This window comes from Pan troglodytes, chromosome 9 (assembly GCF_028858775.2).
Source record: "Pan troglodytes isolate AG18354 chromosome 9, NHGRI_mPanTro3-v2.0_pri, whole genome shotgun sequence".
In the NCBI taxonomy this organism is placed as follows: Eukaryota; Metazoa; Chordata; class Mammalia; order Primates; family Hominidae; genus Pan; species Pan troglodytes.
In genome coordinates, this window is record NC_072407.2 from 88,313,735 (window position 1) to 88,341,391 (window position 27,657).

At 38.4% G+C, this 27,657-nt stretch overlaps 1 protein-coding gene across 3 annotated transcripts in view; it reads left to right on the forward strand.

Annotated features, from left to right (window-relative positions):
• HIKESHI (heat shock protein nuclear import factor hikeshi) overlaps positions 1–27,657 on the forward strand; it is a 43,851-nt gene continuing 16,194 nt past the window's right edge. The window contains exons 1-2 of one of the 3 annotated variants that reach the window (XM_054661196.2): positions 1–70; positions 4,041–4,278. In XM_054661196.2, the coding sequence (XP_054517171.1) occupies positions 4,128–4,278 (151 nt within the window). In that variant the 5' untranslated portion in view covers positions 1–70; positions 4,041–4,127. Of the gene's footprint in view, positions 276–4,040; positions 4,279–27,657 lie in introns of all 3 variants that reach the window. The other 2 variants (XM_016919935.3, NM_001242569.1) reach the window with 2 other exon arrangements.

Here is a 27,657-nt window from a genome sequence, read left to right on the forward strand (position 1 = left end):
AGTGGGGAAAACCGGGTGTAAGCCCCGGAAGTACTTGTTGCCTGAGCGGTGGGCTGCTTAGGAAGAGAAGGTCAGAGTTCGCGGGGGCAGAGGCATTCTTGCCGCTGGCCCAGTCACTATGTAGTGGAGGGGCAGACACCCTCCCGCAAATTCTGGAAGGTTCTTAGTCTCGACTAGGGCAGTAGCCCCAGGACTCCTAGTCGCCGGCTTCGGGTCACTGCCGGCTGAACGGAGCTGCCGTCGCCATGTTTGGCTGCTTGGTGGCGGGGAGGCTGGTGAGAATGGGACCGGGTGATATCAGGAAGGGGTCAGGATACCGAGGGCGAAGCCCTACGGCAGGGAGGGTGCGCAGGCGCTAGGGATGCGGGGAAGCCCACTTATTATATTTTGGGTGGGTATGTGAGGATGGAGCGTGGGAAGCTGGGTGCTCTCCTTTGCCCAGCTCTATTCAGATTCTTTCGAATAGTAGTCACAGTATAAGTTGGCATTTATTAAGTGTGCATTTTGTACCAAGTACTGGGCTAAGTGCAATGCACGCCTTTGGTCACTCAGCCTTATGTGTGGCGCTTATTTGGCACTTTGAACTTAATCCTCATAACTCGTGAGATGGTCTTTATCTTTGACATTTTGCAGTTACGGAACTAAGTTCAATCGCCAGTATAAATACCTTCTTTATTAACTTGAGGTAGAGGTGAATTTGGGATTGAATTTGGTCTATAGCAAACTGTTTTTCAAAGATTAAAGTGCTCAGGGAATGTATATCTTTTGGGTCCCTTTGGAAGAACCCGAGTAAAAATAAGCTTAATTTAATTGGAAGTTGGCTGAAACTTAACGTGTGAGCCGTATCTGAGATAACCAGAGAAGGATGCGAGTAGTGTGTTTCCTTATGGGTCAAAATAGATAACTTACCTTGCCAAATTGTTAGAGTAAATGAGAACAGCACCTGGAATTCTTTAGGAATAATCTGGAAGGTGAATCTTGTTTGTTTCCTTAGAAACCACACAGACATCAATTTTCAGGCCTGATTCCTTTCCCCTAGAAGTATTTTTCCTTCTTTTTTCTCCTGGCTTTTTAAAATGTTGCAGTCCCTTTGCTGAATTGTCTTTTTTTCCCATCAAGTTTTGATAATGTATTGTATTCTGTACATATACAGTTCTAAGAAGCCAGAAAGATAAGTTGGTGATGACTAGCCTCATAAAGTTTGTCTCTTGAATGACTGGGAGACCCCTGTGGTGATGGTGGTAATTCATAATCCTGGTGAGATAATTTTGCCCTGCTCTTAATAGGGAAAAAGGACAAACCTGGAATGATTGTGTGACTCAGACGAGTGAGTGTTATTAATGAATGACATTAAAACTGTGTTTCTTAAAGAATAAAAAGCCTATTTGGAATCCATGTATCTCTCACGTTGTCAACTAATTTGGAAGGAAATTTAGTTATGGTAATACCTGCCTCTATATATTGGGGATACTTGGTCCTTTAATTATGGAGTATTAGGACACATCAAAGTGAAGGACAAATAGACCTAGTGGCATCTCAAAACTTAACTATACGACTCTGTTATAAGAAAAATCCACTTATCTAAACTTATGAACCCAGTTTTTATTTCTTAAGATTTTTTTTCTTAAAGTGATACACCTTTTCTTAATGTCAAAAATTAGAGTGTGATGATACAGATTTGCAGACTGTTCAGTACCTATACAAAGTTGACACTTAAGAAATATTTATTTTGCCTGGTGGTTATTTCAAGACTCATAAATAATAATTTCCCATGCTTTTTAGGTTATATGCATGCCAAAGACTGGTGAAATTGAATTTAATACTAATACAGGCCATTTGGTTTGTGTTCTTCCTTTGTTTTATTCTTTATACTAAAGCTGGAGGATTTTAAAGTGGGTCAGAATACTTCTGAAGAGGGAATCAGAATTTGACTTTAGGAACACTGCCTTTGTATCTTGAGACTTAATTTAGGGCAGCCAGTTGATACTACTTTATAACTAATAGATAGTTGAAATTACATAGCAGTATATTTTTCTTAAGTTTATTTGTATCAGTAGATAGGATATTATAGAGGGAAAACTTACCTAACACACATATTTTCTCTGTAAGGCATGTCATAGCCTTCTTGCACTTAGGAAGACTAGCCAGCACTTGAACTTGGTCATTTTAAATAGCACGGTCACCAACAAAAATCACAAAAATGCTTTAAATAGATGAGACTGTGAAAAGGACACTTTTTCATATTACGAGGACTGAAACAAGATGGCATGTTCTACCTCAGCTGCCAGTGTGTGAGTTGCACAACTCACTTTTTTTTTTTTTTTTTTGAGACGGAATCTTACTCTGTCAGCCAGGCTGGAGTGCAATGGTGTGATCTCCGCTCATCGCAACCTCCGCCTCCAGGTTCAAGCAATTCTCATGCCTCAGCCTCCTGAGTAGCTGAGACTGCAGGCATGTGCCCCCATGCCCAGCTAATTTTTATATTTTTAGTAGATACTACGTTTCGCCATGTTAGCCAGGCTGATCTAGAACTCCTGACCTCAGGTGATCAACCCGCCTTGGCCTCCCAAAGTGTTGGGATTACAGGCGTGAGCCACTGTGCCAGGCCTACAACTCACATTTTTTACTACTGTTCATATGAGTATGTCCATGAATGACTGCAGAAATGCAGCAAGCATTGATTTAGGATTACAAGTGAGTTTTAGTGAGTAGGTGAATTCAGATACAGGATTTGTGAATAAGGAGGATTGCCTAATTACTTCTGGATTGCTTACCTGTTTTAATTACCTGAGATTCTTTTATTTATTTTTGAGACAGGGTCATGCTCTGTCATCCAGGCTGTAGTGCAGTGGCGGAACCTCAGCTTGCTGCAGCCTTGACATCCTGGGTTCAAGTGATTATCTGGTCTTAGCCTCCCGAGTAGCTGGGACCAAAGGCGCATGCCACCACCCCTGGCTAATTTTTGTAGTTTTTGTAGAGATCGGATTTTGCCATGTTGCCCTGGCTGGTCTTGAACTCCTGAGCTCAAGCCAGCTGCCTGCCTCGACCTCCCAAAGTGCTGGGATTACAGGCATGAGCCACTGTGCCTGGCCCCTTTATCTTTAAGCTGGAGGGTGAGAGCTTAGGTGATGTGTTTTGAATAACCTTTCATTTTTACAACATTCTGAAGCTATAGTTATTTTTATTTATTTATTTATTTTTGAGACGGAGTTTAGCTCTTGTCACCCAGGCTGGTGCAATGGTGCGATCTCAGCTCACCGCAACCTCTACCTCCTGGGTTCAAGTGATTCTCCTACCTTAGCCTCCCGAGTACCTGGGATTACAGGCACGTGCCACCACGCCTGGCTAATTTCGTATTTTTAGTAGAAATGGGGTTTCTCCATGTTGGCCAGGCTGGTTTCGAACTCCTGACGTCGTGTGATCCTGGCCTCCCAGAGTGCCAGGATTACAGCCGTGAGCCACCATGCCTGGCCTAGTTATTTTTTATGTAAGTAAAATCCTTTCAGGGCACCTCTTAAATAATTTATTTTTATTTTTATTTTATTTTTAGTTTTTGAGACAGTTTTGCTCTTGTTGCCCAGGCTGGAGTGCAATGGTGTGGTCTCAGCTCACTGCAACATCCACCTCCTGGGTTCAAGCGATTCTCCTGCCTCAGCCTCCCGAGTAGCTGGGAATACTTATGCATGAGCCACCATACCTGGCTAATTTTTGTATTTTTAGGAGAGATGGGGTTTTGCCATGTTGGCCAAGCTGGTCTTGAACTCCTGATCTCAGGTGATCTGCCCGCCTTGGCCTCCCACAAAGTGTTGGGATTACAGGTGTGAGCCGCTGTGATCCGCCCGAGTTATATTTTTAGAAGATTGCATTTAGTAGATTATGATTGTAAAACTAAGTATGTATTTAAGACTATCAGATTTAACATTCTATTTGATAGAAAGACTATAATGGATTATGCTGGTAATATAACTTATAAATGATACTGTTAAGAGTTACAGAAACTCATAGAACTATTGAACTGAGACAAGTTTCTTATTTTCTAGGTGCAAACAGCTGCACAGCAAGTGGCAGAGGATAAATTTGTTTTTGACTTACCTGATTATGAAAGTATCAACCATGTTGTGGTTTTTATGCTGGGAACAATCCCATTTCCTGAGGGAATGGGAGGATCTGTCTACTTTTCTTATCCTGATTCAAATGGAATGCCAGTATGGCAACTCCTAGGATTTGTCACGAATGGGAAGCCAAGTGCCATCTTCAAAATTTCAGGTCTTAAATCTGGTAAGAATAATATATTAAAGTAGTTTTATAATTAATCAAACTTTTTTCTTAAATAGCATAACATGGAATATGACTTTTCCCCCTTTAGATTGCGTTTTTCTGGTTGTTAAAGTAATACAAAACATTGTTTTTTTAAAAAGACAATACAGAAACATTTGAAAAATAGTGAAAGACTTCCTGGGCTCCTCTTGTTGTTCATTTTGTGTAGTATAACCTTCATAAAAATATTTTTTTTGGCCGGGCGCGGTGGCTCATTCCTGTATGCCAGCACTTTGGGAGGCCCTGGCGGGCAGATCACGAGGTCAGGAGATCGAGACCATCCTGGATAACACCGTGAAACCCTGTCTCCACTAAAAAATAAAAAAAAATTAGCCGGGCGTGGTGGTGGGCGCCTGTAGTCCCAACTACTCGGGAGGCTGAGGCAGGAGAATGGTGTGAACCTGTGAGGTGGAGCTTGCAGTGAGCCAAGATCCCACCACTGCACTCCAGCCTGGGTGACAGAGCGAGACTCTGTCTCAAAGAAAAAAAAAAATATATATATATATAAATATATATATTATGTATAAAATATATATTATGTGTAATATACATTATATATCACATATATATTATGTGTAATACACATTATATATCAAATATATATTATATGTAATATACGTTATATATCAAATATATATGTAATATACGTTATATATCAAATATATATTATATGTAATATATGTTATATATAAAATATATATGTAATATACGTTCTACATCAAATATATATTATACGTAATATACGTTCTACATCAAATATATATTATACGTAATATACGTTCTACATCAAATATATATTATACGTAATATACGTTCTACATCAAATATATATTATACGTAATATACGTTCTACATCAAATATATATTATACGTAATATACGTTCTACATCAAATATATATTATACGTAATATACGTTCTACATCAAATATATATTATACGTAATATACGTTCTACATCAAATATATATTATACGTAATATACGTTATATATCAAATATATATTATATGTAATATACAACATAAAATATATATTATACGTAATATACAATATATAAAATATATATTATACGTAATATATAATATATAAAATATATATTATATTATATAAGTATAAAATATATATTATATATTATAGAAATATAAAATATATATTATATTTATATAATATAAAATATATATTACATATTATATAAATATAAAATATTATATATTATATAATATAAAATTATATATTATATAAAATATATATTATATAAATATAAAATTATATATTATATAATATATAAAATATATATTATATATAATATAAAATATATAAATATAAAATATATATTATATATTATATAATATAAAATTTATATATTATATAATATAAAATATATATTATATATTATATAATATAAAATATATATTATATATTATATAATATAAAATATATATTATATATTATATAATATAAAACATATATTATATATTATATAATATAAAACATATATTATATAAATATATAGTATATACTATACTATATATACACTATATACTATATATACACTATATATAGTATATATATACACTATATACTATATATACACTATATATAGTATATATATACTATATGTAGTATATATAGTGTGTATATAGTATATATAGTATATATACCATATATAGTGTATGTATAGTATATATACTATGTATAGTGTATATATAGTATATAGATACTATATATAGTATATATAGTATATATACTATATATACTATGTATTACATGTAAAATATATATGTATAAAATATATATTACATATAAAATATATATTATACATAAAATATATATTACATATAAAATATATATTATATATAAAATATATATTACATATAAAATATATATTATATATGTAAAATATATATTACATATAAAATAAATATTACATATAAAATATATATTACATATAAAATATATATTACATATAAAATATATATTATATATAAAATATATATTATATATAAAAAATATATATACACACATACATGTGCTAAGTGAGAAGATAAACCAGATAGACTTGTATAAAGCAAATAGAATAGAAGTACTTATTTTCTTCCGTTAAGATTATTGAACGAGATTTGATCACCCTGCCGATGTTCTTCTTTTGGTTCTGTTGACATTGCAGAGCCATAATTCTTTTTATTTATTTATTTATTTATCTATAATGCTTTAACTTCTAGGGTACATGTGCAGAACGTGCAGGTTCATTACATATGTATACATGTGCCATTTTGGTGTGCTGCACCTGTTAACTCGTCATTTACATTAGGTATGTCTCCTAATGCTATCCTTCCCCACTCCCCACACCCCACAACAGGCCCCGGTGTGTGATGTTCCCCTTCCTGTGTCCAAGTGTTCTCATTGTTCAATTCCCACCTATGAGTGAGAACATGCAGTGTTTGGTTTTCTGTCCTTGCAATAGTTTGCTCAGAATGATGGTTTCCAGCTTCATCCATGTCCCTACAAAGGACATGAACTCATCCTTTTTTACGGCTGCATAGTATTCCATGGTGTATATGTGCCATATTTTCTTAATCCAGTCTATCATTGATGGACATTTGGGTTAGTTCCAAGTCTTTGCTATTGTGAATACTGCCACAGTAAACATACACGTGCATGTGTCTTTATAGCAGCATGATTTATAATCCTTTGGGTATATGTCCAGTAATGGGATGGCTGGGTCAAATGATATTTCTAGTTCTAGATCCTTGAGGAATCACCACACTGTCTTCCACAATGGTTGAACTAGTTTACAGTCCCACCAACAGTGTAAAAGTGTTCTATTTCTCCACATCCTCTCCAGCACCTGTTGTTTCCTGACTTTTTAATGATCACCATTCTAACTGGCGTGAGATGGTATCTCATTGTGGTTTTGATTTGCATTTCTCTGATGACCAGTGATAATGAGCATTTTTTCACGTGTCTGTTGGCTACATACATGTCTTCTTTTGAGAAGTGTGTGTTCATATCCGTTGTCCACTTTTTGATGGGGCTGTTTGATTTTTTTCTTGTAAATTTGTTTATGTTCTTTGTAGATTCTGGATATTAGCCCTTTGTCAGATGGGTAGATTGCAAAAATTTTCTCCCATTCTGTGGGTTGCCTCTTCACTCTGATGGTAGTTTCTTTTGCTGTGCAGAAGTTCTTTAGTTTAATTAGATCCCATTTGTCAATTTTGGCTTTTGTTGCCATTGCTTTTGGTGTTTTAGTCATGAATTCCTTGCCCATGCCTATGTGCTGAATGGTATTGCATAGGTTTTCTTTTAGGGTTTTTATGGTTTTAGGGCTAACATGTAAGTCTTTAATCTATCCTGAATTAATTTTTGTATAAGGTGTAAGAAAGGGATCCAGTTTCAGCTTTCTACATATGGCTAGCCAGTTTTCCCAGCACCATTTATTAAATAGGGAATCCTTTCCCCATTTCTTGTTTTTGTCAGGTTTCTCAAAGATCAGATGGTTGTAGATGTGTGGTATTATTTCCGAGGGCTCTATTCTGTTCCATTGGTCTATATCTCTGTTTTGGTTCCCATGCTGTTTTGGTTACTGTAGCCTTGTAGTACAGTTTGAAGTCAGGTAGCGTGATGTCTCCAGCTTTGTTCTTTTGGCTTAGGATTGTCTTGGCAATGCAGGCTCTTTTTTGGTTCCATATGAACTTTAAAGTAGTTTTTTCCAATTCTGCGAAGAAAGTCATTGATAGCTTGATGGGGATGGCATTGAATCTATAAATTACCTTGGGCAGTCTGGCCATTTTCACAATATTGATTCTTCCTATCCATGAGCATGGAATGTTCTTCCATTTGTTTGTATCCTCTTTTATTTTGTTGAGCAGTGGTTTGTAGTTCTCCTTGAAGAGATCCTTCACATCCTTGTAAGTTGGATTCCTAGGTATTTTATTCTCTTTGAAGCAATTGTGAATGGGAGTTCACTCATGATTTGGCTCTCTGTTTGTCTGTTATTGGTGTGTAAGAATGCTTGTGGTTTTTGCCCATTGATTTTGTATCCTGAGACTTTGCTGAAGTTGCTTATCAGCTTAAGGAGATTTTGGGCTAGACGATGGGGTTTTCTAAATACACAATGTCATCTGCAAACAGGGACAATTTGACTTCCTCTTTTCCTAATTGAATACCCTTTATTTCTTTCTTTTGCCTGATTGCCCTGGCCAGAACTTCCAACACTATGTTGAGTAGGAGGGGTGAGAGAGGGCATCCCTGTTTTGTGCCAGTTTTCAAAGGGAATGCTTCCAGTTTTTGCCCATTCAGTATGATATTGGCTGTGGGTTTGTTATAAATAGCTCTTATTATTTTGAGATATGTGCCGTCAATACCAAGTTTATTGGGAGTTTTTAGCATGAAGGGGTGTTGAATTTTGTCAAAGGCCTTTTCTGCATCTATTGAGATATCACGTGGTTTTTGTCTTTGGTTCTGTTTATATGCTGGATTACATTTATTGATTTGTGTATGTTGAACCAGCCTTGCATCCCAGGGATGAAGCCCACTTGATCATGGTGGATAAGCTTTTTGATGTGCTGCTGGATTCGGTTTGCCAGTATTTTATTGAGGATTTTTGCATCGATGTTCATCAGGGTTATTGGTCTAAAATTCTCTTTTTTTGTTGTCTCTGCTAGGCTTTGGTATCAGGATGATGTTGGCCTCATAAAATGAATTAGGGAGGATTCCCTCTTTTGCTATTGATTGGAATATTTTCAGATGGAGTGGTACCAGCTATTCTTTGTACCTCTGGTAGAATTTGGCTGTGAATCCGTGTGGTCCTGGACTTTTTTTGCTTGGTAGGCTATTAATTATTGCCTCAATTTCAGAGCCTGTTATTGGTCTATTCAGGGATTCAACTTCTTCCTGGTTTATTCTTGGGAGGGTGTATGTGTCAAGGAATTTATCCATTTCTTCTAGATTTTCTAGTTTATTTGCGTAGAGGTGTTTATAGTATTCTTTGATGGTAGTTTGTATTTCTGTGGGATCAGTGGTGATATCCCCTTTATCATTTTTTATTGTGTCTATTTGATTCTTCTCTCTTTTCTTCTTTGTTAGTCTTGCTAGTGGTCTATATATTTTGTTGATCTTTCAGAAAACCAGCTCCTGGATTCATTGATTTTCTGAAGGGTTTTTTGTGTCTCTATCTCCTTCAGTTCTGCTCTGATCTTAGCTATTTCTTGCCTTCTGCTAGCTTTTGAATGTGTTTGCTCTTGCTTCTCTAGTTCTTTTAATTGTGATGTTAGGGTGTCAATTGTAGATCTTTCCTCCTTTCTCTTGTGGGCATTTAGTGCTATAAATTTCCCTCTACACACTCCTTTGAATGTGTCCCAGAGTTTCTGGTATGCTGTGTCTTTATTCTTATTGGTTTCAAAGAACAGCTTTATTTCTGCTTTCATTTCGTTATGTACCCAGTAGTCATTCAGGAGCAGATTGTTCAATTTCCTTGTAGTTGAGCGGTTTTGAGTGCGTTTCTTAATCCTGAGTTCTAGTTTGATTGACCTGTGGTCTGAGAGACAGTTTGTTATAATTTTTTTTCTTTTACATTTGCTGAGTAGTGCTTTACTTCCAACTATGTGGTCAATTTTGGAATAAGTGCGATGTGGTGCTGAGAAGAATGTATGTTCTGTTGATTTGGTGTGGAGAGTTCTGTAGATGTCTATTAGGTCTGCTTGGTGCAGAGCTGAGTTAAGTTCCTGGATATCCTTGTTAACTTTCTGTCTCGTTGATCTGTCTAATGTTGACAGTGGGGTGTTAAAGTCTCCCATTATCATTGTATGGGAGTCTAAGTCTCTTTGTAGGTCTCTAAGGGCTTGCTTTATGAATCTGGGTGCCCCTGTATTGGGTGCATATATATTTAGGATAGTTAGCTCTTCTTGTTGTATTGATCCCTTTACCGTTATGTAATGGCCTTCTTTGTCTCTTTTGATCTTTGTTGGTTTAAAGTCTGTTTTATCAGAGACTAGCATTGCAACCCCTGCCTTTTTTTGTTTTCCATTTGCTTGGTAGATCTTCCTCCATCCCTTTATTTTGAGCCTATGTGTGTCTGCACGTGAGATGGGTCTCCTGAATACAGCACACCGATGGGTCTTGACTCTTTATCCAATTTGCCAGTCTGTGTCTTTTAATGGGAGCATTTAGCCCATTTACATTTAAGGTTAATATTGCTATGTGTGAATTTGATCCTGTCATTATGATGTTAGCTGGTTATTTTGCTCGTTAGTTTATGCAGTTTCTTCCTAGCATTAATGGTCTTTACAATTTCCATGTTTTTGCAGTGGCTGGTACCGGTTGTTCCTTTTCATGTTTAGTGCTTCCTTCAGGAGCTCTTATAAGGCAGGCCTGGTGGTGACAAAATCTCTCAGCATTTGTTTGTCTGTAAAGGATTTTATTTCTCCTTCACTTATGAAGCTTAGTTTGGCTGGATATGAAATTCTGGGTTGAAAATTATTTTCTTTAAGAATGTTGAATACTGGCCCCCACTCTCTTCTGGCCTGTAGAGTTTCTGCGGAGAGGTCCACTGTTAGTGAGATGGGCTTCCCTTTGTGGGTAACCCGAGCTTTCTCTCTGGCTGCCCTTAACATTTTTTCCTTCATTTCAGCTTTGGTGAATCTGACAATTATGTGTCTTGGAGTTGCGCTTCTCGAGGAGTATCTTTGTGTTGTTTGCAGAGCCGTAATTCTTTGCTTTGATACTTTGAGGCATTTTGTGAAGAAATGTGAGAATGAAACTAGATTCGGTGCCATTTGTATCTATTGAATCTCTGGTTCTCTTGAAAATCTAGATGAAGACAGACCTGAAATTTCCTTTTTAAAAATTTTTAATTATTTTATTTATTTTTGAGATGGAGTTTTGCTCTAGTTGCCCAGGCTGAGTGCAGTGGCACAATCTTTGCTCACTGCAATCTCCGCCTCCTGGGTTCAAGTGATTCTCCTGCCTCAGACTGCTTAGTACTTGGGATTACAGGCACCTGCCACCACACCTTGCTAATTTTTTGTATTTTTAGTAGAGATGGGGTTTCACCATGTCAGCCAGGCTGGTCTTGAACTCCTGACCTTAGGTGATCCACCCACCTCAGCCTCCCAAAGTGCTGGGATTACAGGCGTGAAAATTCTTAAAATAAAAATATATATTCTCCTAGAAACTGTTTATGGAGTCCAAGGAAAATTATGTTTAGGTACCATGTAGGTGACATGTTTATATATTTACCAAACATTTGTGTATCTGTTATGGGGATATAAAGGTAGTGATTAAGTTCTTGACTGAGATAACTCATAGAGGAAGACATTTCTGTAGACCAGTAATTGGAATGGTGAAAAGTAATAGTGGATGTTTGTACAAAGTGTGGAGGGAGAATAGAAAAGGTAGCAATTAACTTGTAAGTGGGTTGGGGAAGCTTTCCTGGAGGAGGTGATATTGGAGCTCTTTGGCAGACAAGTAGGACTTTGTCAGGCCTATGAGAGATCTATTGGACATTCTTTTCTAGGTGGAGGTAATAGAGGCATAAGGTGAAAGTTCGAAAGCATGGTGTCCTCAGAGTGACATCAGGGTATATGTGAGAAAGATAGGCATGGATTATGAAGTTTTATGTAGCACATTGACTCATTGGGAATGTAATAGGTCAGCAGTTTTTAACATGCTTAGGTCACAGACCTATTCCATAGTATTCTACAAAGTATGTGTACCATAATGTAAATACTCAAATATTTGCTTCGACTCTGAAGCCCATTCATGTATCCCTCCCCCAAAACAACTGCTCTTGTAGGTGTAGAGAAGCCAGTGAACAATTTTGGGTAAAGGAATGATATCTGATTTTATTTTGCTCTGAGGCCTCTGTGAAGAATGAACTGGGACAGTTCTACCTCCTCACAGAGGAGGTAGCTGTTAGTGTTTTATATAGTTGGTATTCTACAAGGAGAAATGGGAGGCTGGGTGTGGTGGCTCACGCCTGTAATCCTAGCATTTTGGGAGGCCGAGGAGGTGGATTGCCTGAGCTCAAGAGTTCAAGACCAGCCTAAACAACATGGTGGAACCCCCTGTATAGTAAAATACAAAAAATTAGCCAGGTATGGTGGCGTGTGCCTGTAGTCCCAGCTACTTGGGAGACTGAGGCATGAGAATCGCTTGAACCCAGGAGGTGGAGATTGCAGTTGCAGTGAGCCAAGATCATGCTACTGCACTCCAGCCTGGGTGACAGAGTGAGATTCCATCTCAAAAGGAAAAGAAAGAAAGAAAGAAAGAAATGGGAGAGAGCAATATTTAAAGCTAAAAATTGTTTAGAATTGATGATAAATACTAATCTCTAATTTTAAGGAGCAGATTAAGTCCCTATAGTCCTTCTCAGTGGGGGTTTCATGAGATAATTATCATAAATCCCTACGGCTATGGTTCTTAAAGCATGAGCTCCTTCCTGATCTGCAGTGTCAGCATCACCTGGGAATCTGTTAGAAATGCCGATTCCTGGCAAGACAGCAGAGCTGGTGACTCAGAAATTGGGTGTGGAATCTAGAAGTCTGTACTGTAAATAAGTTCCCAAATGTTTGTGTTGCAAGCTAAAGTTTGAGTACTTCTGCTCTAGGGCATTCATGGTACACATACCCTTTATACATATGACATAGTATTTGAACAATCTTTGGGAAAATTAAGATGGTAGTGTCTCTTAAATCATTTTTTATTCTTCGCTTTGGTTGTGCCTAGAAGTAGACAGTGTATCTGTAAGTAGAAAAATATAAATAGATAATTCAGTACATTCTAGTAAAATTACTGAACATTAAATATAAAGTAATAAAGCAGCGAGAGAGAGAAAAGTCATTTATAGCTGAACAGCAGTTAGTTTAGCAGACTTATCAAGAGCATTAATAGAAGCCAAAACCAAATAGAATAATATCATTAAAGTGCCCAGGAAAAATAAAATAACTTTCTTTTTTTTTTTGAGACAGAGTTTCGCTCTTACTGCCCAGGCTGGAGTGCAATGGCACGATCTCAGCTCACCACAACCTCTGCCTCCTGGGTTCAAGCAGTGCTCCCGCCTCAGCCTCCCAAGTAGCTGAGATTACAAGTGCACACCACCATGCCCAGCTAATTTTTGTATTTTTAGTAGAGTCGGGGTTTCACCATGTTGGTCAGGCTGGTCTTGAACTCCTGACCTCGTGATCCGCCCACCTCAGCCTCCCAAAGTGCTGAGATTACAGGCATGAGCCACCATGCCTGGCCGGAAAAATAAAATAACTTTCAAAACTGTCATTCTAAAGTGAAGAAACATTTTCAGATGGAGATGAAGAGTTTACCACTCATAGACCATTAGCGAAAGAACTACTTACTGGAGGTAGTTGTACTTTATAAGAGGAAGTTGAACCCAGAGTGTAGAAAAGGATGCAAGACACAAAGTTAGCACAGAAATTGGTAAACCTATAGACAAATCTGGACAACTTGATTGTGTAAAACAGCATAACAAACACACAAGAATTAATTACTGTTCTAGAAAAAAACATATAAGACAGGAGGGGTGGTATCTGAGTTACTGTTTTTTGAGGTCCGGTTCTTAAAAAGGAGAGTAATAATATTGATTCTACTTACAAGTAATCCTATTAAAAATGTAAGTAAAAGTAAGCTGGGTGTGGTGGCACGTGCCAATAGTCGCAGCTACTCAGGAGATCAAGGTGAGAGGATTACTTGAGCCTAGGAGTCCAAGACCAGATTGGGCAACATAGCAAGACTGTCTCCATTAAAAAAAAAAAAAAAAAAGTGCACCTTCCGTATCATTAGACTAAGTGGAGGAAAGGTAGTAGAGAAAACAGTCCACTAGAATGTAGGAAAAGAGGAAAAAGAAAAGAAGGCTGGGTGTGGTAGCTCATGCCTGTAATCCCAACACTTTGGGAGGCCAAGGTAGGTGGATCACTTTAAGGTCAGAAGTTCAAGACCAGCCTGGCCAACATGGTAAAACCCCGTCTCCACTAAAAATACAAAAATTAGCCGGGTGTGGTGGCAGGTGCTCGTAATCCCAGCTACTTGGCAGTCTGAGGCAGGAGAACCGCTTGAACCCGGGAGGTGGAGGTTGCAGTGAGCCGAGACCCCACCACGGCACTCCAGCCTGGGCGATAGAGTGAGACTCCATCTTCAAAAAATAAAATGAAATAAAATAAATTTTAAAAAGGGGGAAAGCAAAGAAAAAACATAGTGTAGTAAAAAGAAAATAAGGCATTGGAAATAATTTCAACTTTATCAGTTGTATAAATCAGTTTATATAAGTGTTTATATAAATGTAAACACATTAAACTTACCAGAGAAAACAGAGATTCCAGAATGAGATTTTTTTATTTAAAGGCAGCAAACAAAATAATTATATTGCTGTTTATGAGTAATGAATCTGAAACATTCTTTTTTTTTTTTTTTTTTTTTTTGAGACAGAGTCTCGCTCTGTTGCCCAGGCTGGAGTGCAGTGGCACAATCTTGGCTCATTGCAAGCTCCACCTCCTGGGTTCATGCCATTCTCCTGCATCAGCCTCCCGAGTACCTGGGACTACAGGTGACCACCACCATGCCTGGCTAATTTTTGTATTTTTAGTAGAGGCAGGGTTCCACCTTGTTAGCCAGGATGGTCTCGATCTCCTGACCTTGTGATCCACCCGTCTTGGCCTCCCAAAGTGCTGGAATTACAGGCATGAGCCACCACGCCCGGCCGTGAATCTGAAACATTCTAACACAAGGAACCAAAAGAAAGCTTGCATAAGTATATGAATTTTAAGAAAAATTAGAAAATTAGATTAGGCAGAAGTATTATCAAGGATAAAGAGATTCACTCACAAGGAATGAGATAATTTACTAGGAAGACTTTAGTATTTCTAAGAGGTTCAGTGAGCGGAGATTGCAACACTACCCTCCAGCCTGGGCAACAGAGCAAGACTCTGTCTCAAAAACAGAAACAAAAAAATGTGAGGTTGAAGTGAATGATCTAAGTATTTAACATAAGTATTCCAAAGAAAGAAGAAAATGATGATGCTAAAAGTAGAAATTAATGATGGAAAACAAACAATAGAGAGGCTCAATGAAACCAAAATCTGGTTCTTTGAAAAGACTGATGAAAAGATGAGCCTCTAAAAGGTTGAGTCAAGGGCTGGGTGTGGTGGCTCATGCCTATAATCCCATTGCTTTGGGAGGCCGAGGCAGGTGGATCACCTGAGGTGGGGAGTTCGAGACCAGCCTGGCCAATATGGTGAAACCTTGTCTGTACTAAAAATACAAAAAATTAGCTTGGTGTGGTGGTGCGCGCCTGTTGTCCCAGCACTCGAGAGACTGAGGCGGGAGAATTGCTTGAGCCAGGGAGGCAGAGGTTGCAGTGAGCCGACATCACGCCACTGTACTCCAGCCTGGGCGACAGAAAAAAAACAAAAACGAAAAACGATGAATCAAGGAAAAAGAAAGCACAAGTAATGTTATTAAAAATGTGAAGAACAATAACTACAAGTTTAATAGAGTTTCAAATAAAATTTATAAAGTTTTATGCCAGTACATTTGAAATGACATAGGAACAGAAAAAATTGGCTATTTTCTAGAAGAATATACCAAACAAAACTGAAATAATTTACTTTCAAGAGTAGATTGAAATACTGAAGGCCGGGTGCAGTGGCTCACGCCTGTAATCCCAGCACTTTGGGAGGCTGAGGCGGGCGGATCACGAGGTCAGGAGATCAAGACCATCCTGGCTAACACGTTGAAACCCCATCTCTACTAAAAATACAAAAAAATAGCCGGGCGTGATGGTGGGCGCCTGTAATCCCAGCTACTTGAGAGGCTGAGGCAGGAGAATGGCGTGAACCCAGGAGACGGAGCTTGCAGTGAGCCAGGATCGCGCCATTGCACTCCATCCTGGGCGACAGAGCAAGACTCCGTCTCAAAAAAAAAAAAAAAAAAAATCCTGAATAGATGTAATATCAATAAAATTAAAATAATTAAAATCAGTAATTAAAAATATACCTCTTCCTTCCTCATGCAGCCATCAGATGGGTTTACAAAGTTCTACTATACCTTTAAGAAACCAATTGTTCATATTTTCTATAATTTTCAGAGAATAGAGAAAGAGGCAAAGTTATTCAGTTTAATAAAATTTGAAGCCAATATAACCTTCATACCAACAATGGCCAAAGACAATATGAGAGAGGATATTGGCCTTTGTCAATTTTATTTATTTAGAATTTTTATCTAGTACCTTAAATAGTTACAAAGTAAATTGAAGTCATTTAAAAAATTTTTATTACTAGAAAATTCAAGCATATAGAAAAGCAGATTTAAGTGGAATATTGAACCCCATTCTACTCATCCTCCAGCTTCAGAAATGACCACCTCATGGACAATGTTATTTTATTTAGATGCCCATGTACTTCTCCCTTTTCATATTATTTGAGAGCAGATTCTACAATTAGAACATGTAATCTGTAAATATTTTAATGTATGTCTTTAAAAGACAGTTAAAAAAACTGTAATACTGTTATCACATCTAAAGATAATTTTTTGTTTGTTTGTTTTAGAGACAGGATCTTACTCTGTTTTCCAGGCTGGAGTGCAATGTCTACATTATAGCTCACTATAGCTTCAAACTCCTGGGCTCAAGCCATCCTCCTGCCTTAGCCTCCTGAGTAGCTAGGACTACAGGTATGCACCACCACTTTGGCTAACTTACTTTTTGTAGAGATAGGGTCTTGCCATGTTGCCCAGGCTGGTCTCAAATTCCTGGCCTCAGGTGATCCTCTTGCCTTGGCCTTCCAGAAGTGCTGGGATTATAGGCATGAGCTACTGTGCCTGGCCTAAAAAAAAATATATATATATATATATTTTTTGAGACCAGTCTCACTCTGTGGCCCAGGCCAGAGTGCAGTAGCAAGATTTCAGCTCACTGCAGCCTCAAGCTCCAGGGCTCAGGTGATCCTCCCACCTCAGCCTCCCGAGGAGCTAGGATCACAAGCGCACATCACCACACCTGGCTAATTTGTGTTTTTTGTTGTTGTTGTTTTTTGTTTGTAGAGATGGGGTTTTGCCATGCTGCCCAGGCTGGTCTCGAACTCCTGGGCTCAAGCAGTCCACCTGCCTCAACCTCCCAAAGTGCTAGGATTACAGGCCTGAGTTATCGCACCCAGCCCCAAAATGATTTTTTAATATCAAATTGAATATCTGTAACCAGTGTTCAAATTGTCAATGGTCTCAAAAGTTTTATGTTTATGTAAGTTTTTAAATACTTTTAATCAACATCCATGTAAGGTCCTTACATGGCAATTGGTTGATCTCTCAAGTGTCTTTTATACAAAGATAATGTATTCTCTCTTCTCCATTTCCAAGAAACTACTTGGACTTAGAGATTTAATCAGATTTTAGTTTTTTAAGTTTTGGCAGGATTCTTATAGGTGGTGGTGTGTTTTTCCACCAGGAAGTACATATATGGATATGTTTTTGTGTGAAACTTAGCAGCCATTTGTTTGTAATTTATTAATTGAGTAGGGGTTCAAAATGATTCTAATTTTGTCATTTTTTAAATTATCTGTAAAGTCTGTAGAGATAAACTTGCATATCTACTGTTTTGTTACCCAGGGATGGAGTTGTCATAGGAAAGGCAGGATAAATGCTTCATTCTTTCTCTTTATGTATGAATGTTCAAAAATGAGTTGATTCCCTAGCATCCTTCAAAGGTACTTAAAACAATTTTTTTAAAGAATTATGAAATCATGGATATATGTGTTTAGATATATTTGATTTATATATGATGTATTCTAACTATTGATACACCATCAGAATCCATTGGACCCAATTTTAATTTTTCAGTTTCCTTTTTAAGCAGGCTTTTATCCTTTCTGAAGAAATCTTGTAAAGAACAAAGAGGGCTGGACGTGGTGGCTCACGCCTGTAATCCCAGCACTTTGGGAGGCCGAGGCAGGTGGATCACTTGAGGTCAGGAGTTTGAGACCAGCCTGGCCAATGTGGTGAAACCCTGTCTACTAAAAACACAAAAATTAGCTGGGCGTGCTGGCAGGCGCCTGTAATCCCAGCTACTCGGGAGGCTGAGGGAGGAGAATCGTTTGAACCTGGGAGGTGGAGGTTGGAGTGAGCCAAGATCGTGCCATTGCACTCCAGCCTGGGTGACAACAGTGAAACTCTGTCTCAAAAAGCAAAGCAAAGAAAATTTATTTTTTATTAACAGATTGTGGTAGCTTTATTGATGTATAATTGACACACAGTTAATTGCACATATTTGAAGTGTACAGTTTGATAAATTTTGATATAGCTACACTTGTGAAACTGTCACCACAATCAATGAATGGACCTGTTTCCACCACCTCTTCTCCACTGTAGGCAACTACTGATGTACTTTATGTCACTATAAAATAGTTTGCATTTTCTAGAGTTTTATATAGATGAAGTCATACAGTATGCATTCTTTTTTTTGTCTGGCTTTTTTTACTCAGAATAATTATTTTTACAGTCATTCATGTTATGTCAATCCTTTTGATTGTGGTGTTCATTTTTTTCACTTTTTTTGAGACAGAGTCTCACACTGTTGCTCAGGCTGGAGTGCAATGGTGTGATCTCGGCTCACTGCAACCTCCACCTCCTGGGTTCAAGTGATTCTCCTGCCTCAGCCTCTTGAGTAGCTGGGATTATAGGCGTGCACCACCATGCCTGGCTAATTTTTGTATTTTTAGTAGAGACGAGGTTTCACCATGTTGGCCAGGCTGGTCTCGAACTCCTAACTTCGTGATCCACCCGCCTTGCCCTCCCAAAGTGCTGGGATTATAGGTGTGAGCCACTGTGCCTGGCCCGTTTTTTTCACTTTTATATGGTGTTCATTCCTTTTTATTGCTGGGTAGTATTCCATTGTATGGATATGCCACAATTTGTTTAGCTGTTTGCCTGCTGATGGACATTTGGGTTGTTACTAGTTTTTGGCTCATAAAAATAAAACTGCTGTGAACAGTTGTCCGCAAATCTTTGTATGGACCTATGCTTTCATTTCTCTTGGGTTAATATCTAGGAGTAGAATGGCTGCATCATACAGTAATTAAATGTTTTACCTTTTAAGAAATTGTCAAACTACGTTCCAACATGGTTGTTTTGTTTTACATTTTTTTTTTTTTTTGAGACCACGTGTCACTCTGTTGCCCAGGCAGGAGTGCAGTGGCATGATCTCGACTCACTGCAACCTCTGCCTCCCACGTTCAAGTGATTCTCCTGCCTCAGCTTCCTGAGTAGTTGGAATTATAGGCACCCGCCATTATGCCCGGCTGATTTTTGTATTTTTAGTAGAGATGGGGTTTCACCATGTTGGCCAAGCTGGTCTCGAACTCCTGACCTCAGGTGATCTGCCTGCCTCAGCCTCCCAAAGTGTTGGGATTACAGACGCGAGTCTCCACGCCTGGCCTTGTTTTACATTTCAACCAACAGTGTATGAAAGTTCCAGTTCTTTCATGTTCTGATCAACACTTGGTATGGTCAGTTTTAAGCATTCTAATAGGTGTGTGGTAGTATTCCCTTGTCGTTTTAATTTGCATTTTTCTAATGACCAGTGATATTGAGCAGTTTTCTTTTTTTCTTTTTGAGACCAAGTCTCACTCTGTCACCCAGGCTGGAGTGCAGTGGTGCCATCCCAGCTCACTGCAACCTCCATCCCCAGGTTCAAGCAATTCTCCTGCCTTAGCCTCCTGAGTAGCTGGGATTACAGGTGAGCACCGCCACACCCTGCTGATTTTATATTTTTTTTAGTAGAGAGGGTTTCACCGTGCTGGTCAGGCTGATCTCGAACTCCTGACCTCAAGTGATACACCCACCTCAGCCTCCCAGAGTGCTGGGATTACAGGTGTGAGCCACCATGCCCGGCCTCCGAGCATTTTTTAATGTTCTTATTTTCTATTTATATATCTTCTCTGGTTAATATCCAAATCGGGTTGTTTTCTTAAAGTTGTTTTAAGAGTTCTATATGTGTGTGTGTGTATGTATATATATGTGTATATGTATATGTGTGTGTATATATATGTACATGTGTATATATATTCTTGATACAAGTTCCTTATCAGGTATGTGATTTGAAAATATTTTTTCCCAGTCTGTTGCTGTTCTTTTCTCTAACAGTGTTTTTGTTTTTTTTCCCATCCCCTCTAGCAGTGTTTTTTGTAGAGAAGTTTTAAATTTTGATGAAGTCTAATTTTTCAGTTTGTTCTTTTCTGGGTTGTGCTTTTGATGTAAGAAATCTTTGCCTAACCCAAGGTTGCAAAGACTTTCTCCTAGAGGTTTTAATAGTTTTAGATTTTACCTTTATAACTGGGATCCAATTTGAATTAAATTTAATATTTATTGCAAGGAATCTGTCAACAAAATTTTTTTTGGCAAATGGATATTTAGTGGTTCCAACATTGGTTGAAAAGACAAAATCATGAACATATTTTTCTGCATCCATCATCAAGCATGTTCTCTTGATACTCACTTGGGAGCTCTCAACTGCTTATTTTAAAGTAAAATATAGGCTGGGCACGGTGGCTCATGCCTATAATCCTGGCACTTAGGGAGGCCGGGGCAGGTGAATCACTTGAACTCAGGAGTTCAAGACCAGCCTGGGCAACCTAGCAAAACCCCATCTCTACAAAAAATTCAAAAATTAGCTGATTGTAGTGGTTCATGCCTCTGGTCCCAGCTATTTGGGAGGCTGAGGCCTCAGGAGGATTGCTTGAGCCCAGGAGGCAGAGGTTGCAGTGATCTGCAGTCATACCATTACACTCCAGCCTGGGGGACAGAGTGAGACCCTGTCTTAAAAAAAAAAGTAAAATATAAATATATGAGTATTTATGTATTGATTTTAAAAGGAAAGAAATAAATGTAAATAGATACTTTTATAGTTTTTTTGACAAACGTGATATCAGTTGGAAAACAGAAAGATTCAGTTGGAAAACATGAAAGATTAAATACTTATATCTATATAATAATCATAAGCAATACAGTAGGAGAAGCAAGCTAATTTGTACCCAGAGTACATTGCATTGATTAAGGTGAAGTTGGTCACCAGCCACTAGACCAGGACACATTGGTTGTTTTTCGAGACATACCAATCAAATTGTCAATTTAATTTCCCCCATCTTTGCCTGTTCTTGCCACAGTTTTGCCAATGTTTTGAATTTGGAATGGGGCACAGTATTTCTTTTTGGTTATTCCCTACAGGAGATGCTTAGGGAACAGTGAAAATGTTCTATCCTTTTTGTACTTTTGGCTGTCTTTTCTCTTGTGACACCTAAGAGATTGGGGAGGCACTTTAGGATCATAAGAACCCAGACATTTCCTTATTGTATTATTTCATCCAATCTGGAGAAAGTTCAATAAAAAATGAGTTAATCCAATTACTGTATCTGAAACTTTAATAGTTTCTCAGTGACATATGTTTTCTCTTGTAGAGTTAAACAGTCTAAAACTCAATCCCAGAGTAATACTTGATCCAGTATGGGAAAATGGATTTGTTTTTATTATGATAATACTAGTTCTTTTATTGTCTGCTTTTTATTTTATTTTTACATTTTATTTTTATTTATTTTTTAAGAGATGTGGTCTCACTATGTTGCCCAGGCTGGAGTGCAGTGGCTATATACAGATATGATCCCGCTATTGATCAGCATGAAGTTTTGAACCTGCTCCATTCCGAACTAGGCTGTTTCACCCCTTCTTAGGCAACCTGATGGTCTCTCATTCCTAGGAGGGCACCATATTGCTACCGAACTTAGTGTGGACACCCAACCAGCGTAGTGCACTACAACCTAGAACTCCTGCGCTCAAACAGTACTCCCACCTCAGCCTCCCAAGTAGGTAGGACCGCAGATGCACACCAATATGTTTGGCCCATTGGCTTTTTAAAAAATAAATTGTTTCTCATCATTTCCATTATAACAAGACTATTCATAGTTTTATTCATGAAAACAAATTTTCAGGGCAATATTTGCGATGGTAAAGCAGAATGTTTTATTACAGAAAAATAAAGCAACTTAGTATATTTAGAGACTTAGAGCATACCAACATTAAACAAATGATAAAATGCTATTAAAATGTTTTGGGTGGTTCTTTACTAGTTGTTTGGAAAACTTTTTGAATGTTTAAACTATCAGAATTCTTAATTTATATATAAAAGATTAGACTTAGTATTCATAGTAGGAAATGGTGTATCATTAAAATATAAGAATAGGTGAATTTGTAATAGGTTTATATTTTTCAGCCTTTCAGGTGCCCTTTCAAGCTTGTGGGTTTAAGTTTGATTATATTGGGAAAACCTTGCTAACTAGCACATCAGGGTTAGGGAGAGGCTTGCTGAAGTAACTTCAGGCACTTGATTGAACTGAGAATTTATTAAGTAACAAGTCTAGCATAATTTTATGGGAGCTGGAGGGTAGAGAGTTATTCAAGCGAAACAAATTTCATGTTAAGAAATTTGGGGCCAGGTATGGTGGCTCACGCCTGTAATTTCAGCACTTCAGGAGGTTGAGGTGGATGGATCACTTGAGCCAAGGAGTTCCAGACCAACCTGCGTAACACAGTGAGAATCTGCCTCTACAAAAAATAAAAAACTTAGCTAGGCATGGTGGTATGTGCCTATAGTCCCACTACTTGGGAGGCTGAAGTGGAAGGATCACTTGAGCCTAGGAGGATGAAGCTTCAGTGAGCCAAGATCGCACCACTGTTCTCCAGCCTGGATGACAGAGTGAGACCCTGTCTCAAAAAAAAAAGGAAAAAAAAGAGAAAAATTTTGGCAGTGCTTATGATTCTGTACTGAATGATGTGATGTGAACAGATTTCTTAACTTCACACAGAACAGTTTTTGTTGGAGAGGTCAAGAGAGCTCTGTTGGGAGAACTACATGTACTTGTAGGGTGTCTTAAAGCCAGTTACTGTGAGTTTTGTTTTGCTTGAGGGATGATTCTTTGTGACTCCTGGGTTCTGTAAAGGAGTTATGTGATAAATACGTTTTACCCTGTTGCTAGAACAATCTGTGGGTGATGGTTAAGAACTCAGGTAGGACTAAATTTGAAAACGTAAAATAAATGTTTTGATACTAAGAAACAAGAAGAAACTTTTTTTTTTTGGAACATGGGATATGAAATCCTAAAATAACAAAAAAGTGGCACATGTGGCCGGGTGTGGTGGCTCACACCTGTAATCCCAGCACTTTGGGAGGCCTAGGCGGGTGGATCATGAGGTCAGGGGTTCGAGACCAGCCTGGCCAATATGGTGAAACGCCATCTCTACTAAAAATACAAAAATTAGCTGGGCGTGGTGGTGTGCGCCTGTAGTCCCAGCTACTTGGGAGGGTGAAGCAGGAGAATGGCTTGAACCCGGGAGGCGGAGGTTGCAGTGAACCGAGATGGCACCACTGCACTCCAGCCTGGGCAACAGACCGAGACTCCGTCTCAGAAAAAAAAAAAGGCACATGCTTAGTAGATAAGGTTTGGTAGTTGGAAAATTTGGGAAGGTTTAAAGAGGTTCCTTACAGTTTTGGCTTCAGATGCTGGTTTTAGTCTCTGTAATGTGGAAGGGGCGTTTAACTAAAAACTTCAGGCCAGGCACCGTGGCTCACGCCTGTAATCCCAGCACTTTGGGAGGCTGAGGCGGGCAGATCACTTGAAGTCAGGAGTTCAAGACCAGCCTGGCCAACATGGCAATACCCTGTCTCTACTAAAAATACAAAAATTAGCTGGGTGTGGTGGTGCATGGTTGTAATCCCAGCTACTCTTGAGGTTGAGGCAGGAGAATCACTTGAACCCAGGTGGTGGAGGTTGCAGTGAGCCAAGATCGTGCCACCACTCTCCAGCCTGGGCGACAGAGGGAGACTCCGTATCAAAATAATAAATAAATAAATAAAAAATAAAATAAAAAGTGGGAACCTGCAGGTACTATAATATGTGTGGCTATAAGGTCTTTTGTTATATTATGTAATTATCCATTTACATTGTGAAAGCTTGGGAAGTTACTTTCGGCCTTTCTGTTAAGTAAATTATAGAAGAAAAATTTTCTGTTTATGTAGTAAAGACTTTGTTGTGTTCTCATTCATCAGGTAATTATTGAACATCTACTTGCTGCCTACTTTCAGCATCTGCATGTGTGTGTGAATATTAAATATCACACCAAGACATTGTTCAGAGGAGACAGAATAGTGAGCTGAGATAAATGAGAATCTCTCTATGGAAGATTAGACTGGAGCATGAACTTGAAATATGAGTAAGATTTGGATGGGATGGAAGTGGGTGGATGCGAATCACACTTGGAGATGATTAAAGTCATAAAACTAGAAATATGCAGTGCATCTTCAAGTGACAGTGAGGAGGAGACTTTTAAGGGTGGCATGATAGGTTCCTGTTTGGGTGGAGTGAAAGGTGAGGTTTTAACGGTAAATTGGGACTGTTGTATGGATGATCATGCTAATGTGGGGTTTAAATTTTTTCTTGTAAGCAAGTGTTTGAGCAAGATCTTAATATGGTATTTTAGAGCTGGGCATGGTGGCGTGTGCCTATAGTCCTAACTACTCGGGAGGCTGAGGTGGGAGGATTGCTTGAGCCTAGGAGTTTGAGACTGGCGTGGGTCAACATAGTGAGATCTCTTCTCTAAAGCCAAACCAAAACAAAACAAAATGGTGTTTTGGGAAAATAATTGTCTGGAATGGCTTGGGGAATCTTATTAAGATTAGAGGCAGAGAAACCAATTAGGAAGGTGTTATAATGATTGAAAAATGAATGAAAGGGTAGCATATATTGAATATCTGCTATGTGTAATGCAGTGTTCTAGGTTTTCATATGTATTATATATTTATCTTTCACAGCATCCTTAAGAGGTTGGTGTTAATAAGCCTCTGGTTTTCCTTTTTTTTTTTTCTTTTTTGAGACGGAGTCTCGCTCTGTCGCCCAGGCTAGAGCGTAGTGGCGCAATCTCGGCTCACTGCCAGCTCCGCCTCTCGGGTTCACACCATTCTCCTGCCTCAGCCTCCCGAGTAGCTGGGACCACAGGCGCCTGCCACCACGCCCGGCTAATTTTTTGTATTTTTAGTAGAGACGGGGTTTCGCCGTCTTAGCCAGGATGGTCTCGATCTCCTGACCTCGTGATCCACTCGCCTTGGCCTCTCAAAGTGCTGGGATTACAGGCATGAGCCACCGCGCCCAGCCAAGCCTCTGGTTTTCAAGACACTGAATTTCAGAGAAGTTAATTTTTTTGCTCAGAGAGTCTGCTAACTTTTAGTGGGTATGCATAGATCTACCACTTTCAAACAGGTATATGTTATATGGCAATACTGTACTTTAATTCCCTATTAATGGAAATCTGGGTTTCCATTTTTTAATTGTTTTACTAGCAATGCTATAATAAATATTCTTATACGTATCTTTGTACATAGTTTCTAGTACTGTATTTCTGTAGAAGAAACTCCTAGAAGTGGAACTAAGTTCCTGGATTAAAATGGCCTTTAAAACAAATGGTATAGGAGGAAGGATCCTGAATGGGTAATGGATCATGATTGTCATGACAGTTTTTAGAATCTTAGTAAAGATACAGTGTACTTCGTACTACATGAAAAACTAATAGAGCATATCCCTGCCAAGTATAACAGAAAGCCATGAAATATTAGAATGAAAGGCCCTAAAATAATTAATTCCTTAATTTTACTGTTATTTAAGGCTCTTGAAATCTAGAAAGTTTTTATTGTTCCTGAAATAGAGCAGGGATTAGGATCTAGATACTCAGATTTTTCATTTACTATTCTAAGTGTAATATTTTCCTTTCCTAAAGTAAATTTAAGGAGAAAACAACATTTACATTTCTTTTCTTTTTTTTTTGAGATGGAGTCTCACTTTGTCACCCAGACTGGAGTGCAGTGGCACAATCTCAGCTCACTACAACTTCCGCCTCCCGGGTTCAAGTGATTCTTATGCCTCAGCCTCCTGAGTAGCTGGGACTACAGGCACGCACCACCATGCGCAGCTAATGTTTTTTTTTTGTTTGTTTGTTTTTTTGAGACGGAGTCTGGCTCTGTTGCCGAGGCTGGAGTGCAGTGGCATGCAACCTCTTGGAGCTGTATGCTCACTGCAACCTCTGCCTCCCAGGTTCAAGCAATTCTCTGCCTCAGCCTCCTGAGTAGCTGGGATTACAGATAACTGCCACCACGCCCGGCTAATTTTTGTCTTTTTAGTAGAGATGGGGTTTCACCATCTTAGCAAGGCTGGTCTTGAACTCCTGACCTTGTGATCCTCCTGCCTCGGGCTTCCAAAGTGCTGGGATTACAGGCATGAGCCACCACGCCTGACCCTATTTTGTATTTTTAGTAGCGACGAGGTTTCACCATGTTGGCTAGGCTGGTCTTGAACTCCTGGTCTTGAGTAATCCACCTGCCGTGGCCTCCCAAAGTGCTGGGATTACAGGTGTGAGCCACTGTGCTCGGCCCCACATTTCTTTCCATTGTGTTTTGTGCTTTGTGTGTGTGTGTGTATATGTGTGTGTGTGTGTGTGCACGCGCGCGCACACACGCTCCTCACATGCTTGTAACTGCTGTTTTCTGCCATTTTTACTTAATATTACCTCATAATGGGTTATGAAATTTTGATGGGTTCCAAAAGTATTAAATGTTTAGTTACTCTTTCTTTTCCTCCACTCCTTTCCTATTAACCAAGTAAAGTGATAAACAGATACATTCTTATGTTTAGGTGAGTTAAGATGGGAAAAGAAGATGAGATTTTCATCTTTATTTAAAAGGAAAACGTGATGAGTTAAAAAAAAAAAAAAGCTTTCAGAAACGGTGATCTGGAGGATTAGTCCACCCACTTTTTTTCCTATTTGTTTTAAATTGGTAGTCTAGAATTATATTTTGTTGGTAAGCTGTGGTTTGATTACCCATTCCTCGTTGGGCATTTTGGCTTTTTTTCTAAATCTCAAAACATTTTAAATTTCCAATTATTTGTTGCTAGTATTATAGAAGTACAGTTGATTTTTGTATATTGGCTTTGTATCCTGAAGGATGAAGGAAAGGGTATGATATATATTGAATATCTTGTTAAAGTCCCTAATTAGCTCTAGTAGCTTTAGGATTTTCTGTACAGATGTCGTGTCTATGAAAAAAACTTTTTACTTCTTTCTTTTCAATTTTTATGCCTGTGATTTCTTTTTTTTTTTTTTCTTTTTGCCTTATGGTGTTGTCTAGGCCTTCAAACACCATTTTGAATAGAAGTGGTAAGAGTGCAATGAGATAAACATAAATGCATAACAATGGTTTTTTCTTCCTCTGCTTTCTGAGTTTGTATAAATTGATGAATTGTTTCTTTTACCAA